At 35.1% G+C, this 17,172-nt stretch overlaps 1 protein-coding gene across 1 annotated transcript in view; it reads right to left on the reverse strand.

Annotated features, from left to right (window-relative positions):
* Nucleotides 1-6,904: 6,904 nt before the first annotated feature.
* The window catches only part of COL24A1 (collagen type XXIV alpha 1 chain), a 295,110-nt gene continuing 284,842 nt past the window's right edge, over nucleotides 6,905-17,172 (reverse strand). The window contains exons 57-59 of the mRNA XM_090268285.1: nucleotides 15,840-15,949; nucleotides 13,407-13,622; nucleotides 6,905-8,035 (exon numbers count right to left, since the gene is read on the reverse strand). Of these exons, the coding sequence (XP_090124411.1) occupies nucleotides 7,889-8,035; nucleotides 13,407-13,622; nucleotides 15,840-15,949 (473 nt within the window). The 3' untranslated portion in view covers nucleotides 6,905-7,888. The remainder of the gene's footprint in view (nucleotides 8,036-13,406; nucleotides 13,623-15,839; nucleotides 15,950-17,172) is intronic.

A 17,172-nucleotide genomic window follows, 5' to 3' on the forward strand; every position in this document is an offset into this window, starting at 1 on the left:
TATATAAACTGAAGCACAAAAAAGAATGAGAAATGCAGATAAGAGCATAAGAGATATGTATGACACTGTAAATATGTCTAAAATTGTGTAATAGGAATCCTATTACACAAAAGGTGAGAATAGTAGAATGAGCAGTAGTAATATTTGAAAAGACCTTGGCTGAAAGTTTTTTAAACTTTTGATCAAGTCACAGATTCAAGAAGGTCTTTAACGCCTGAAACCTATATAATGTTACTCATCAATATCCCCCCAATAAATTCAATAAAATTTTTTTGAAAAGCTCTTTAAATCTCAAGCAAATAATTACACGGGGAAGTACCCTAAGTACATTGTAATAAAACTTAAAAATCTTAAAAAAAAGAAAGCCCTTCAAATGAGCAAAACTAAAACCAAAAATGATGGCAGTATAAGAAAATAGAACAAGTTAAAAAAGTAACTAAATTACAATCTGGATTTCTATGCCCAGTAGAAATGTCCTACAGACAAAATAAAGAGTTTTTGATGAACAAATACTGAGAGAATTTGTTAAAGAAATAGTTAAAGGAGCTCTCCAGCAAAAGAAAAATCATCCCATATAAAAGCATTAAAATAAAAAATGAAAAGAAAAACACAAGCAAGTGTAAATAAATGAAAAAAACCCTAAATATTGTCAGCTAAAAATACTAGGAAATAATATCCTGTAGGATTCTAAATATGTGCAAAATTAAAATATATGACAATATTCCAATATGTTAGTGAGAGATAAGTGGATGTAAAGTTTTGTAATATCCTTGAGTTGTCTGGAAAGTGGAAAAGTATTAATTTATGTAACCTCTACAAAGTTAAGGATTCTTATTATTGCCTTTAGGGTAACCACTAACATAAAGTAAAAATAATCAACAGGTTAAGAGGCAAAATGAAATAAAAACTATTATACCAATGCAAAAAAAAAAAGGCAAAAAAATAAATAGAAGAAGAAACAATTTGGAGATGAGATAAATACAAAATAATACTAAAATATCAGATTTAAATGCAAATATAACATTAATTACATTAACTGTAAACAAATTTTCTAATTAAAAGTAAAATTTTTCAAAGTGGATTAAAAATAAACAAAAATACAACCATATGTTTACTACAAGAGAATTGCTTAAATAAAAGGATGCAGTAAAGTTAAAAATAAAAAGATGGACAAAGATATACTATGTAGAAACTAACAAAAAGAAAGCTTCTTTAATTATACTAATAGACAAACTAGATATTTAGGCAATAAACAATATCAGAGTTAAACGGGACACTTCATTATGATAGAGTAATCAGCATAACAGGATGATACAACCAGTGCTTGGACCAGCTTGGAAGAGCCAATATGTGCGTCTCCACCCATTTTCATGTTCAGTAACAGCAAAATTGGCATGGTCTGAGTATTTGCACCATGAAAACTGACAAATGCTATAAATTAGGGATTGTTTTTCATTTTTTCCGTGGAGAGCTAGTTGTTAAACAGTTACCAACACGTCACTGGACATGACGATTCTAAATTTGAATGCAACTAATTACATGTATAAAGCAAAAGAAAAAAAAAAAGGTGCGGCAGCTAAAAGGAGAAAGAGGCACATCCATAATCATAGCTGGAGTTTTTAACACACCTGTCTTGTATAACTGACAGAACAAGCAGACAAAAAAAATCTGCCCAATATAGGTAAGGAAACAGAGAATTAGTGATTTAACCAAGTACCCAACAACCAATGCATGGGAGGGCTACAACCGAATTCAAATATTCTGTCTCTAAGTCCAGTATTCCTTCTGCTGTGGTTTTATATTACAGAAAAATTTGTTATAGTTCCTGTAATGAGCTTTGCAATTTCTACATTAACATATAAAAATGGGGAGGGGGAAGCAAGGCACATTTAATGATTATATACAGTTACAGTTTGCACCTTACTTTTAAAAAACATTTATGTTTAATTTATATTATAAAATATAACATCTATATTTACAAAACATTTTGAGGATGGCATGGATTTAAAAGAGAGAATTTTTTTAAGGGATTCACAATGATCTCCTTTGGTGGTAACTACCATGGAACTGCTCTTTCAATGCTGCTGCTGCTGCTGCTGCTGCTGCTGATGTTGATGAAGGCAAGGGAAGTAGCTAACGTTACAAAGTAATTACTTTGGGCAAGGCACAGTTTTTATGAACTTTCCCATGTTAATTTATTGAATCTACTCAACACCCAAGTGAGATAGTGCAATGCTTAACTTTTAAAATTTTGTCTTTCAATTATAGTTAGCACTGAATATTACATTAGTTTCAGGTGTACAGTATAGTGGTCAGACATTTATATAATTTACTAAGTAATTTCTTCTTATAAGTTCAGTACCCACCTGGGACTATATGTAGTCATTACAATATAATTAACTATACCCCCTATGCTGCACTTTACATTCCTGTGACTATTTTGTAACTACCAATTTGTGCTTAATCCCTGCATTTTTTCCACTCAGTCCACCAAATCCTCTTCCACCTGGCATATCAATTTGTTCTCTGTATCTATTAGTCTGTTCCTGTTTTGTTTAGATTCTACACATAAGTGAAATCATATGGTATTTGTTTTTTTCTGACTTATTTCACATAGCATTACCATCTAGGCCCATCTATGTTGTTGCAGATGGTAAGATTTCATCCTTTTTTATCCTGAGTCATAGTCCACTGTACATATGCACCACCTTTTTATTCACTTGTCTATTGATGGTCACTTATGTTGCTTTCATATCTTGGCTATTGTAAATAATGCTGTGATCAACATAGAAATGCATATATCTCTCTGAATTAGCATTTTGAATTTCTTCAGCTATGTACCCAGAAGTGGAATTGCTGGGTAATAGGTAATTCTATTTTCATTTTTTGAGGTATCTCCATACTGTTTTTTGTAGTAGCTGCATCAATCTGCATTCCCACCAATAGTGCACAAGGGTTCTGTTTACTCCACATCCTCACCAACACTTGTTGTTTGTTGATTTATTGATAGCAGCCATTCTGACAGGTGTGAGGTGATATCTTGTTATGGTTTTAATTTGTATTTCTCTGGTGATTAGTGACATTGAGCATCTTTTCATATGTCTATTGGCCATCTGTATGACCTGTTTGGAGAAATGTGTATTCAGGTTCTCTGCATATTTTTTAAGTTAGATTTTTTTTTTTTTTTTTTTGGTGTTGGGTTGTATGAGGTCTTCATAAATTTTGAATATTAACCCCTTCTCAGATGTATCATTGGTGAATATCTTCTACCATTCAGTAGGTCATCTTTTTGCTTTTTGATGGTTTCCTTTGCTGTGTAAAATCTTTTTAGTTTGACATAGTCCCATTTGTTTACTTATTTTTCTTTTGTTTCCCTTGCCTGAGGAGGTATATTAAAAAATCTATTACTAAGAGTAACATCAAAGAGTTTACTCCCTGTATTTTCTTTTAGGAGATTTATGGTTTCAGATCTTAATTTAAGTCTTTAATCCATTTTGAGTTTATTTTTGTATATTGTGCAATAAAGTGGTCTAGCTTCATTTTTTGCATGTATCTGTTCAGTTTTTCCAAGACCATTTATTGGAGAAACTGTCTTTACCCCATTGCATATTCTTGCCTCCTTTGTCACATATTAATTGACCATATAGGTGGGGGGTTATTTCTGGGCTCTCCATGCTGTTCCATTAATCTGTGTGTCTTTTTATGCCAGTACCTGTGATGGTTAATGTGATGTGTCAAGTTTTACTGGCTAGAGGGTGCCCAGATTAAAAATTATTTCTTGGTATTTCTATGAGGGTGTTTCTGGATGACATTAGCATTTGAATCAATGAACTTAGTACAATCAACTGCTCTCCCCCATGTGGTGGACATCATTTAATCCATTGAGGGTCTGAATAGAACAAAAGCCAGGCTTTCTATCTACATGCTTGAATTGGAATATCTTATCTTCTGTGACCTCTGGACTGGGTTTGAAACCACTGGCTCCCCTGGTTCTCAGGCCTTTGTACTTAACAGAATTACAACAATGGCTTTCCTGGGTCTCCAGTTTGCAGACAGCTGATCACAGGACTTCTTAACTTCCATATGAGTCAATCTGTCACAATAAATCTCCATATAATATTTCAATAAACCATATTATTGATATACTATATATAAATATATATTATTATATTATAAATATCCCTATCTATCTCTGTTACTGGTTCTGTATCCCTGGAGAACTCTTTGTAAAAAATCCTCACCCAAGGATATGTTCACTGAGAGAGAGGAAGGGAGAGAGAAACATTGATGTAAGAGAGAGAAACATTGATTAGTTGCCTCCTGTACACACCCTGTCTGAGGATCATACCTGCAATCCTTTGGTCCATGGGATGACACTCCAACAAACAGAGCCTTCTGGCCAGGGCAGAGAAGTCTAAATTTTATTTTTATTATCTCCATTTTACAATGAAGAAACTGAGGGAATAACAAATATAAAATAAACTCCTAAATCACACAGCTACTCCTCACAGCACTCAACTACTATGTTATAGTAACCATAATTAAGGTGCTTGGAATATGCTTTACTTTTGATATTTCAGGAACACAAAACATAAAATAAGGTATTTCTATAATATATATATTTCTTAAGTATATCTAGGAAAATCATTTATGTTTCTGAAATAAGTATTTGAGGGGGGCAACATAGGATATAGCATGCAGACTAAAGCTAGAGCGTAGATTATGGTTTCTTTCCTTTAGAATCAACCTCTGGTCTGTTTAGAGACATTCACACTCCTCCATCAGGAAATCAGACATCATTGCCAGCCCCATTTTTAAAAATTGTGGCAGAATATACAATAGAAAATTGGTCATTTTACTCCTTTAAAGTGTATAATTCAGTTGCATTAAGTACCTTTTAATTGTTGTGAAACCATCATTACCATCCATATCCAGAACTCTGTCATCCTCCCCAACAGAAACTCTAGTTATTAAAAAATAATTCCCCAATCCCACTCACCCAGCCTCTGGTAACTTCTGTTGTATTTTCTGTTTTTAAATTTATTTTTCCATGGCACTTCATATAAGTGGAATCATAAAATATTTGTCCTTTTTTTGGTATGGCTTATTTAACATAGCACAATATTTTCAAGGTACATAATGTTGTCGCATCTATCAAAATTCCATTCCTTTTTAAGGCCAAATAATATTCCATAGTATGCATGTATCACATTTGTTTCAGTTCATCTGTTGATGCACATTTGGGTTCTTACCTTTTGGCTATTCTGAATAATACCTCTTTAATCACACGTGTACAAATATCTGTTTGAGTCTCTTCTTTCAATTTTGTTACGCTTATATACATGAAATGTAATTTCCTGATCATATGGTAATTTAATTTTTGAGGACCTGCTAAATTATTTTCCAAAGTGGCTATGCCATTTTACATTCCCACCAGCAATGTACAGGGTTCCAATTTCTCCACATTTTCACCACACTTGTAATTTTTTCTTTTTTCTTTTCTTCTTTTTAAAAAAATAATAGCCATCCAGCCCTGGCTGCTGTGGTTCAGTGGATTGAGCGTTGGCCTGCGAGCCAAGTGTTGCTGGTTCGATTCCCAGTCAGGGCACATTACTAGGTTGCACGTTGGGTCCCCAGCTGGGGGCGCGAGTGAGAGGCAACCACACAGTGATGTTTCTCTCCCTTTCTCCTTTCCCCTCTCTCTAAAAAGAAAAATAAACAAACAAATAAATAAATAAAAATAAATAAAAAAATAATAGCCATCCTAATGTATGTAAAGCAGTGTCTTTACTGGTTTTGATTTGCATTTTCTTAATGACTAGTGAAGTTGAACATCTTTTCATCTGTTAGTCTTTTGCATATTTTCTTTGTAGAAATGTCAAGTTCTTTGACCATTTTTTAATTGGGTTGCTTTTGTTTTCATGAGTTGCTGAAGTTCTTTCTATATTGTGGATGCTAATTCTTTATCATATAAATGATTTACAAATATTTTCTCCCATCTGTAGGATGTCTTTTCACTCTCTTGAGAAAGTCTTTTGATGAACAACTGTTTTTAATGTAAGGTTTTATCTGTTTTTGTTGCCTGTCTTTTGGTGTCATATCTAAGAAGTTATCACCAAATCCAATTCATGAAGTCTTCCCCCTATGTTTTCATCTAAGAGTTTTATAGTTTTACCTCTTACATTTAGGACTTTGACCCATTTAAGTTATTTTTGTATATGATTTAAGGGTCCAACTTCATTCTTTTTCATATGAAAATACAGTTTTCCCAGCAGCATTTGTTAAAACAAAACAGAACTGTGTTTTTCCCATTGAATGATCTTCATCCCCTTGTTGAAACTCAATTGGTCATATGTGGGAGAGTTTATTTTTGTGCCAGGACCTCATTTTGTACAAAGAGGAAATAGGCCCTATAATCCTTTTCCAGGTATGTAGCAGATGCTTTCTAATAATGTAAACATATAGAGTAGAGAAGGGCCATGCCAGAAGTCCTATCATACATAATAAAAAGATACAGCAACAGAAGAAAAACAAATACCACCAAAAATATTTAAAGCACATTTTTATTATAGATAGGTAAGTGTGGTTTGCTGTGGCTGAAGGTGTTTATAATGTATGTACAAGCTTTTCTGTATACCAAAGGTATAATATTTTTCTTTTAATACTGAACTAACATTTCTCTGACAACAAGGAAAGTCTAAATTGGCTGAGCCTATTTAAAATGACAAAGAGTGTTCTTTTTTTTTACCCCCCTGGATGTTGCTTTAAAGACTAGTAAGCTTAATATTTTTAGGTCCCAACATATTAAATTTAAGAACAGTGAAAGAAAATCAATTAATACTACAAAACATGTAATTTCTATAAAGAAGAAATATAAAGTTTTTATAATTTAAAACAGCAGCAATTTCAAAAGATTTGCTGAATTAAAACTTTACAATATATATATATACACAAAGTATCATCCCAGATGATCATGGATTTTTAAAAATAGTACATAACAATGCCCCAAATCTAACCCAAACCTACTACGGATGTAGCTGGCCTATAACAATTTTTACAACAAATTTTTGTTTAAAAATAAAACAAAAACAAAAGTGACCTCCCAATTCTCTTGTGCATAAGCACAGGTTACAATGTACTGGCTTTGATTCCATATCCACAAAGAGAATTTTAAAATAGAACAAAGAGTTCACATAAATAATGTTTTACTTGTTATTAAGTATGTAACCAAACAAATTAAAATAAGCACTAATAACCAAAACAGATCTTGATGTAACCAGTACATATACTCTTAAAGAATGACAAAGACCAAAAAAGAAATAAAATTGTCTATGAAAGCCACAAGCACCTTGTTTTAGAAAGAGCACCAAGCAACACAAAAAGGTAACACGTAAGAGGTAGTGTACCACCGGCTAAGATGTATATGCCCACTGGGGACCTGAATACAGCTCAGTATTTGGGAAAATAAGACATATTAGACTGTGGTTTATAATTTTTAGACAGAAGCATTGCACATTTGGGAGCATTAGCCAGTATTGCTCCAGAGTGCTCTGCACCTCCAGCTGTCTAATGGGCATGTTGCTCTCAGTCAGAAAATATAGGATACCCTGAAGAATTCCATGTTTAAAAACTTCAGTTCTAGGAAATTTTCTAAGAAAGCTCAGATCAACATAATTTTTAGAAGAATTAAATACTTTATCAATTATAGTCCTTTAAAGAATGACTTTTCTCCATCTTAGGAGGAAGTCTTTTCTTCCTGAGATTCTTTAAGATTTAGCCAATGCTTTTATTCCGTGTATTTCAAGATGATACTATCTTTCTGTTTATATTTTTCCCTCTGCAGCAATTACGTGGCCAACAGCATGAATTCGAAACTAATTCAGAAACTTTAGAGAAAGCATACAGAACTGCTTTCAATGTAGTACTTTTGTTCAGCTTTGAGATGAGGAAGTTTTTGTACTTCAATTACTGGAAGTTGAGTAGGGTCCTGGGTGTGAAAAAAAAATTTTGCCTTATGCCAGCTGCCATCTTGAATCTGTAAAATAAGAACAAAATGCTTTAACACATACTTGTTTCTTTAACAGTCATTCTCAGCAGACAATGTTTTTCATAGACACTGTAGACTTATTTTAAGGATTAAAGATGATGAGTAGAAAATGTGTAGAACAATGCCTGGCACCAAGTGCTCAATGAATGGTAACAATTACTGTGAAAAACTGAAAACATGGACTTACTCCTTTCTTGAAGTTGCATTGTGTGTCCTGATTTTTCAGTCTCAGAGGCTAAGTATAGCCTTCTGCCTGTTGTTTGTGAACCATTAAACCAGATATGGAACAGAATTGCACAATTCCTAATATGATTAACACCCATCTGTCCTATGTTCCTTCATTTGGGACTAATTCTTCAGTATGCGCATTTTTGTTGGATGAAAGGGAATGAGTTATCTCAACCTCTCTTTACTTTAGGCAGAAAATAACCAGAATTGGGTCAGTCAGAAGTAAACTATAATTCTGTTAAATCATCTTTTAGGTTTCTCCCCCCCCCCCCATTCTATGGTTACTTTAAAGTTTCTTTCCTATCTTCCTTCTAGACCTTTCTGTTTCTCTTATTACTATATCCTCTGGTTTAGCTCAGTGGATTGAGCGTCGGCCTGCGAGCTAAGTGTCGCTGGTTCGATCTTCCAGTCAGGGTACATCAGAGAAGGAAAACTCTGACTCCAAAAAACCTCCACTGCCTTGCGGCATACCTCTTCAGGGGAAAGGCTAAGGGAGTAAACCCCGACAGAAAATCCGGAGCCGGAGTCCCTAAGGCGGTTTGACGTTGTAGTCAACACCGGCAACTCCTGCGGCGCACCTGAAGCCAAGTTGTATTGACTCCGTCTTTCCCTTGGATCCTTCAGCTGTGAAGAGAGGGGGGGGTCTGCTGCATGGGCAACAGCAGACCCTCCATATCACCCTGCCCAGGCTCTGTAGCTTCAGCGTCATCGCAAGATGTCGATTCAACACGGGAGGAGACAGATACCGTGTCACTCCCGAGTCGGACTGCACAGCCATTCTCGGCGGTGCAGATAGACTCTTAAGAAGCTACACCATTGTCTCTCGAGACGGACGGCTGCCGCCGCCGACGACGATATCCTCTTTTGTTTCTGATAATTTCTATTATGGAACAAAACTATCATTAAATAGCCTATGATTAAGATTCAACAAGACAAAACAGAGAAACTCAATTGACTAATAAGTGAAACGTTTTATTCAGAAATTAATTTGAACTTTCGGCCAAGATGGAGGATTAGACAGACACGCACGGTCTCCCTCTACAACTAGAAAGGAATATAACTACCTCAAAACAAAAGATAACCAGAAATTCCAGAAAATAAAACTACATGAAAGCCCAATGTATGATGTTATAAACCAGCGGTGCTTGCCTGGACAGGTAGGAGGGGTGAAATTGGAACCAGAACGGAAAGGTCGGGCAGTGCTGTTTGCCGTAGCAGCGGGGAGAGCGGCAGGAGGAGCAATCCTGGATGCAGTCAAGCCCCGGCATCTCGTGGCCCCAACGCAGGAAAAAGCAGCCTCCCTACTGCCTCAGACGGTGAGGCCCAGAGGGTGGGAGGATGGATCCCAGTCTCCCAGTGGAGAATAATGGCAGGAATCCATCTTGGACCCCCGCCCCCACACAAAGCGCCACAGCGCAGCGAAAAAAGTCGGGATCGCCGCGGGTCACCGGGTAGTGACAAGTACATGGGGCTCTGCCCCCTACAGCCTGCCCAGGAAGCAAAGCAAAACACAAGTCTGTCAAAATGAAGTGGACAACGATTGAAATCCCAGTGATGCAGCTCACTAGGCAGCAGATGAAGAACCTGACAGACAAATAAGAAACCTGTCAGAGGCTCAGTTCAGAGCTATTGCTATAAGGTGGTTTACAGAATTAACAAAAGATTTGGAACAGGACAGGGAAGGAAAAAAAGCCACTCATACTGAAATGAACGAAAACACATACGAGACAAGTGGTGAGGAAATAAATTCCAGAGATCAAATCAACAAACCAGAACATAGAGAAGGAACAGTCAACCAGTGCAGAAAGAGGAAACAAAAAGTAAGGAAAGTGAGGAGAGGATCAGAAACCTCTGGGACAGCTATAAGAGATCGAACATTTGGATTATAGGATTGCTAGAGGGTGAAGAAGAAGAACTAGAAATTGAAAAAGTATGTGGAAAAAATAATGAAGCAGAACTTCCCGTACTTGGGGAAGGAAATAGACTTACAGGTCCAGGAAGCACAGAGTTCCAGAAAAACTGGACCCAGGGAGAAACACTCCAAGACACGTTATAATCAAATTGTCAAAAGTTAAAGATAGAGAATCTTAAAAGCAGCAAGAGAGAAGAAAATAATCACGTACAAAGGGGTCCCAATTAGACTATCAGCTGACTTCTCAAGGGAGACCCTGCAGGCAAGAAGGGACTGGCAAGAAATATTCGAAGTAAGGAAAATCAAAAACCTACAGCCATGAATACTCTATCCAGCGAAATTGTCATTCAGAATAGAAGGGCAGAGAAAGTGCTTCCAGGACAAAATAAAACTGAAGGAATTCATTAGATCCAAACCACTATTATATGAGATGTTAAAGGAACTGGTTTAGAAGAAGGAGGATCAAAACTATGAACATTAAAATGAAAACTGCATCACAAGAACCAACAACAGAAGCTAGGGAATTGAAACAATGGCAAACTAAATAGGCAATGAGAGTGGAAAAAGAATTATAGATATGGGGAACATACTGGAGGGAGGTCAGCAGGGAGGGGGAAGGGGGAGAGGGAGGGAGATGGTACAGGAATTAAGAAGCATAATAAAAGGGAATGGAGTAAACAGGAAGAGGTTGAGAAGAACTATATGCACAACCAATGGACATGGACTAAAAGAGGGGACAACTGGAGGAAGGGGGGCCACCGGGTGGAGGGGAGCAGAGGGAAGGGAAACTGAGACAACTGTAACAGCATAATCAATAAAATATATTTAAAAAAAGAAATTAATTCACTTACTCATTCACAGGATTATCACGCTATAAATCTTAAAATATGACAGACTTTAGAGATTACTTAAGCTATAAATTCTGTTTTAAGTTAAGGCAGCTGAAACTCACTGAAGATAAATTACTAAAGTCATAAGCTCAATGTGATAGCTAGAATTAGAGTTCGGTGTGCAAGACACTGTTAGATTGAACTCATTGAGTCTTTTAAGCAATGTTTACTGAACACTAAGTATATTTGATACCATTGAATAAGATGTGATCCTCTATTTTCTTACTGTGCTTGGGAAATATAAAGATGAATAAATTAGTTCTGGCTTCTGAATTTTAGCAGCTTATAAATCCAGTTGGTGAGAGGAAAAATATAAACAAATAACCGTAATATAAGACCATATATGGTAGGTGAAATATAAATAATGAAAAATGAGTGCTAAATCCTCATTTCCAGCTGGAGTTGTCAGGAAAAGCTTCATGAATTTAGAACTCAGAATTTAAGATAGGCGCTTCTGTATGCCTGAAATTTCAACTTGGTTAGAGAAGTAGAGGAGGGCATTTCAGAGGAAGGGACTTTCATGAGTAGAGGAAAACAAAACAACAACAACAAATAAAACAACTGGAAAAGTAGAAGTTGGTTATAAAAATAAGCCTAACATGGGGTTAAATGCACAGATTTTGTCCTAGAAGAGATTTTGATAGAAATCCAGGTACCAACCATTTCTTTCACATATAAAATGGAAATAATAAAAGCCTACCTCATAGGGTTGTGAGGATTAAATGACATTTTGATTAAAAGTCCCTAGCAGTACAGTGTGGCATTAGCTTTGGAGTTATTCACATTACTTGCATGATCTCTGCTTTCACTTTCTTACCTATAAAATGAGACTAATAATTTCTTCACAAAGCTGTTATATCTAAATAAAATAATGTATGTGATACATGGTACCAACCATATAATAAGCCCCCAATACTTTGTATCAATAGTAGAAATTGTTGCTGATGTGATGATGATGATGATGATGAAGAGTAGATCAGTTTGGCCATAATTTAGGGAGACCACTAGTGAATGCCCAAGTTGGAAAGGTGGGTTGGGGACTTGACTGTTCTAAGTGCTGAATAAAGAGATGATAAGTTTGGATTTTGCCTCAGGGATAGCAGCAAGTCACTGAAAATTTCCAAACAAAATTGTAAAAGTTAAATGAATCTGTTGGTAATATTGATTTCTTCACTTACACAGAATGAGCCATATACTTCTGACTGCCTATGATTTTTCAAGTAACCACACACCATTTGTCTGGAAATGTTATGAAAAAGTAGAGTTCCCTGGAAATGGTAACAGATTATTAAATCATGGACTTCATAGTACATAAGAACACCTAAAGTCATTGATAATATGTATGTAAGTGGAAAACTCCATTCTCTGAACAGAAACTGGCAAACACTTTTACAAATGGCTAGATAGTAAATGTTGTAGGTTTTGTGGGGCATATTTACTCAATTCTGCCGTTGCTACAGATAAGAAATAAACAAATGAGTGTGGCTGTATTCTAAAAACATTTATTTACAAAAACAAGTCATGGGTGGGTTAGATTTGGTTTGTGACTAGAGTTTGCCAATACCTACCCTATAACATAATATTTTAAAATTATCATAACAATCATTATTTAATTTTAATAAAAATAGGCCATAATTAAAAAATGGATTATTAGGGCCAGTCAATCTGCAATTATGTCCATATTTGGTATCAGGTAAAAGGACTGACAAAATAAAATATAACTGACTTGCCTCTATAATCTGTTTTCCTTGAGATAATGAGATGTAGAATCACAGTGGTTAAAATATATATAAGAAATCTATTTATCTGTATGTCCTATCTACCTATTTATGTATCTAGGACATGATTATTTTATATGGGAAATAAAAATTAAGGTTTTTTTTTTTAATTATTTATTTATTTATTTTTAGAGAGAGGGAAAAGGAGAAAGAGAGGGAGAGAAACATCACTGTGTGGTTGCCTCTCACTCACGCCCCCAACTGGGGACCTGATGTGCAACCTCGTCATGTGCCCTGACTGGGAATTGAACCAGCGACACTTGGTTCATAGGCCGATGCTCAATCCACTGAGCCACAGAAACCAGGGCTCTGAAAATTAAGATATTAACACCTGTTTTGCATATAAAATCCATGGATGACCAATTGATGTGACAAAAGTTGGTAAGACACGATATAAACAAATGACTTTGAAAAATGTATGGTTATTACAAATTAGGACATTAAAACTTACTACATTTCTGTACCATACTCTCATTATTTTAATTTTATAGTTTTATAAATTTTAAGTTAGTTATATTGAACAATTCTAAAAGTGCCATTCCCTTCCTTACCTTGCAGTCATCTGAGAGCACTTTAGGTTCAAGTAGAGTGTTTTCTTCAAAAATCTGGCCATTCCATCCCTTGAAGCCAATAGGTGATCCTGGGCCACTTGTCTGGGCACCTGTCCACACTGGAGTGTTTAGACAGTGAATGGTGATGATTTGGGTGGCTTCTGAGCTCAGTAAATGAAGAAAGTTCATCTGGACTTTTCCAACTGCAAACTCCAACTAATGTCATGGAAACAATAGGCAGATTATAAGATGTGGCAGTTGAGAAATTTATGCTTCGGGGAAACTTGAGGAAAGCCCTTGAAAGACAGCCTTGAGAAAACTACTTTTCTTGGCATTTAAATGCCAGCAGTGGTGTGCTCATAAATGCTTAATCACTGGCACTTGTAGGGACTGGGGTGGGAATCCCTGATTTATAGCATTTTCTGATTTCCATGGTATAAATACTCCCATGATGGCTGATCTCAGGCTATCAAGGTGGCTTCACTGAACATGGAGTTGGGAAGAGATGTTAACTATGGGCTCTCCTGAGCCAGTCTGAGCTAGTTTCAGAGACCACTGGGCTACCAGATAAGATTATATAAATGAAGATAATTTTCATGTTTTCTAAAATGCATTAGGAATTTGTTGTTGATTAATACTTTAATATTTTTTTCCTAAAAATCTTAAATTCTGTCTATACTTCCACATGAAGGTTTTTTTTAGTTTATAAAGATAAGTTATAAGTTGTAATAATAACTTGGTTGAGTAACTTTAACTGAGCCTTTACAAATAAGAACAGTGTCTTATTCTTTGTGTTGCCAGCTCTGATGTAGTTTGTTATACAGTGAGTCATCAATAAATATTTACTGAATGAATGAATGCATGAACAGACATTAACTAATGAAGTGAATAATATAGGGCAAAATTGGAGCAAGAAGGTCTGATTGTACAGATTCAAAGCTTAAGCAGAAATGTTTAATTTAATTTATATCAAATTCCAAACATAAAATTAGAAAAATATCAGTTAGGAGTTATCAGAGAACATATAAGAAAGGAAACAACATATAAGAAAGGAAAGGCAAAGGAAGGGCATGGGATGAAAAAAATGGAAGGATCAGCATAAACAATGGAGTCTAAGTAATTAAAATGCCTGCATTTAACAGATGAGAATCACAAACTTGTAAAATATTTAAACTTTCTGAGCTTAGTCTCTTTATCGGCCAAGTTGGTTATAATATGGACCTGAGAAGATTGTTATGAGGATTTGAGGTGCTGAGTATCATTGACCTAGGACAATGTCTAGCCCAGCGCTCTCTGGTGGCTCAAAGCATCCTTTCCCAGGTTAAAAGCAGAATAGAAACTGGAACCCTTGTCCATAATTCCAAGTCTACTTTCTTTCTGCTACCTGCCCAGTCTTTCTCAGGTTGAGTTTATGAGTAGGAGAGACGGGAGAACTGATTCAGTCAAGAAAACAAAGTGCAGCTCTTTCACAGCTCCTATCTCCTTTGCATACCTTCTCTTTCTTCTGTGAATAAAAATTCTGGATGAAATCCAGGGGAACGAAAATGATAATGAGGATATTTGAGAAGTAGGACTATCATCCCAGAGGTATACAGATTCCCTAAAAACAGAAGAATCTTTCCTCTGCTTTGGGGCAGTAATGGTGAATGCCTATTGAGACGAACTGGTGAAACACCTTGGACAATGAAGGGGCATATTTTTGGAGAGAGCAGTCTAACAATAAGCAGCTAGAAAGACTAACAGACTACATTTCAGCTGCCTTATTTATTTATTTATTTATTTTTTAATCATGGACAAAACACAAAGAGGCACATGTATCAGTTCTTTGCCAATGAGAAATAAGTTCTTGGTAATACCAAGCTGATTTAACCAGAAAAAGAAATGTAATTTTGATTTCTTCAATATATGCTATAGGTTTTATAAATGCTTGTTACAATACCCAGTGTTATACCAAGCTAACTTTCATTCATTCTAAACATTTGGTTTACAGAATTATACTTGCAAGAAGTTTTAAATAATAGTCAATTGATGCCTAAGGCAGGTTATTTTGAGCTCAATCACCAAATACAAGGCAGTGTCTGTGGCAAAATTTCTCTTTTAATGATCATTTAATTTGCAGTGAAATTTTAGGTAACTGATTACTGATTACAAAACCTGCAGCTACTTAGGGATTTTCTAACATACATGCATGCATAAAAACATATGTTTCAGACTTTAAAAAGAAATTTAATAAGCATAATCAGTAGAGTAAGCCAAGATAAACCAATCATAAAAATACACAAAATATTGATTTACTAAGAATATTTTTTAAAACAAAAAAATTTCTTTACATATTAATAAAATTCATAATTATTTAAAGCACTAGAATTTTAAAAATCACTGTTCACTGATATTGGACAAATACTGACATATATTCTTAAACTCAATACATACCTTTGTCACAGGAACAGGAGATAAACATGTCTGACCACCAGCACTGAAATTGCAGAAAACCTCAATGGCATCTGAAGGGCATCCGAGATTTGGATCAATCCAGTATTTTCCTATTTATTTATTTCAAACCATAAAGATATTTAAATATCATATTAAAATATATTTGAAACATCCTTACATATTATCATACTTTAAGCATATAATTTTGTGTTACCTGTAAAAACTTAGATTATAGAAATATTTACATTTAGTGAATAAATGGCAGCTGCAAACATTATATAAAATACTGAAAATGCTATATTTTTCACATATCTATCAATCTAAGGGCATTTCATAATTTTAATAAAAATGAGAAAATGGCTGAATTTATTGCTTCATTCTATAGATAGGATGAGCTGAGCACCTTAAAAGTGAATTGTCTGAAGTTACAGAGTTAATAGAAAAGTTTGACTTAGTGTGGTATATGTGTATATTTCTTATATATATTTCTTAAAATGAATATATGCTAAGTAAATAAACCAGTCAGAGAAAGATAAATACCATATAATCTCACTTATATGTGGAATCAAATGAACAAAATAGAAACAGAGGCACGGATACATGGAACAGACTGACAGCTGTCAGAGGGGAGGGGAAGGAGGAACTGGATGAAAGTGGGTGAAGGGATTAATGAAAAACACACATGCATGACCCATAGACACAGACACAGACAACAATGTGGTAATGGCCAAAGGAAAGGGAGTGGGGCTTAGGTGGAGGTGGGCAAAGTTGTGGAAAATGGGACATCTGTAATAGTGTCAACAATAAACATAAAGTTTAAAAAAATAAAATAAAAGAAAACAATCAAGAAAAACTTCTGCAATCTCTCTGAGGTAAAATATATCTTTATTACAATTAAAATAAAATAAAACATTTTTTATTTTCAGAAATAAAATTGTACAGTAATACTGTTTCCCTAGCTTATTCTGTCTGTAACTCTCCCAGTTAACTATTTAAAACCTTTTCCTCTCCCTCAAATTTATTCTACCTATTCCTTTTTCCTTATTCTGGACTGACAAGCTTCAGTTTCTCTGAGATAACCGAAGCAACCTGAAGAAAACTTACATAAGCTCCCCCTATGATGCCTACCCACCTAGCTGTACTTGCACAAATACATTCTGCCTTCCTTCTTATTACTGTGAATAAACTGTGTTGTTGTATAAGGCTTGTCTTGTCTATTATAGCTTCAGTTTCAAATTCTTTCTCTCATTTTTTCCCTTTGGAGTCTGCTTCTTTTGTCTGCTATTCCTGTCAGTCCTCTTTCATGGTGATTTGTCAATTAGTATGTTTGGTT

The sequence above is a fragment of the Furipterus horrens genome, unplaced genomic scaffold, assembly GCF_987537825.1.
Source record: "Furipterus horrens unplaced genomic scaffold, mFurHor1.1.pri manual_scaffold_3, whole genome shotgun sequence".
In the NCBI taxonomy this organism is placed as follows: domain Eukaryota; kingdom Metazoa; phylum Chordata; class Mammalia; order Chiroptera; family Furipteridae; genus Furipterus; species Furipterus horrens.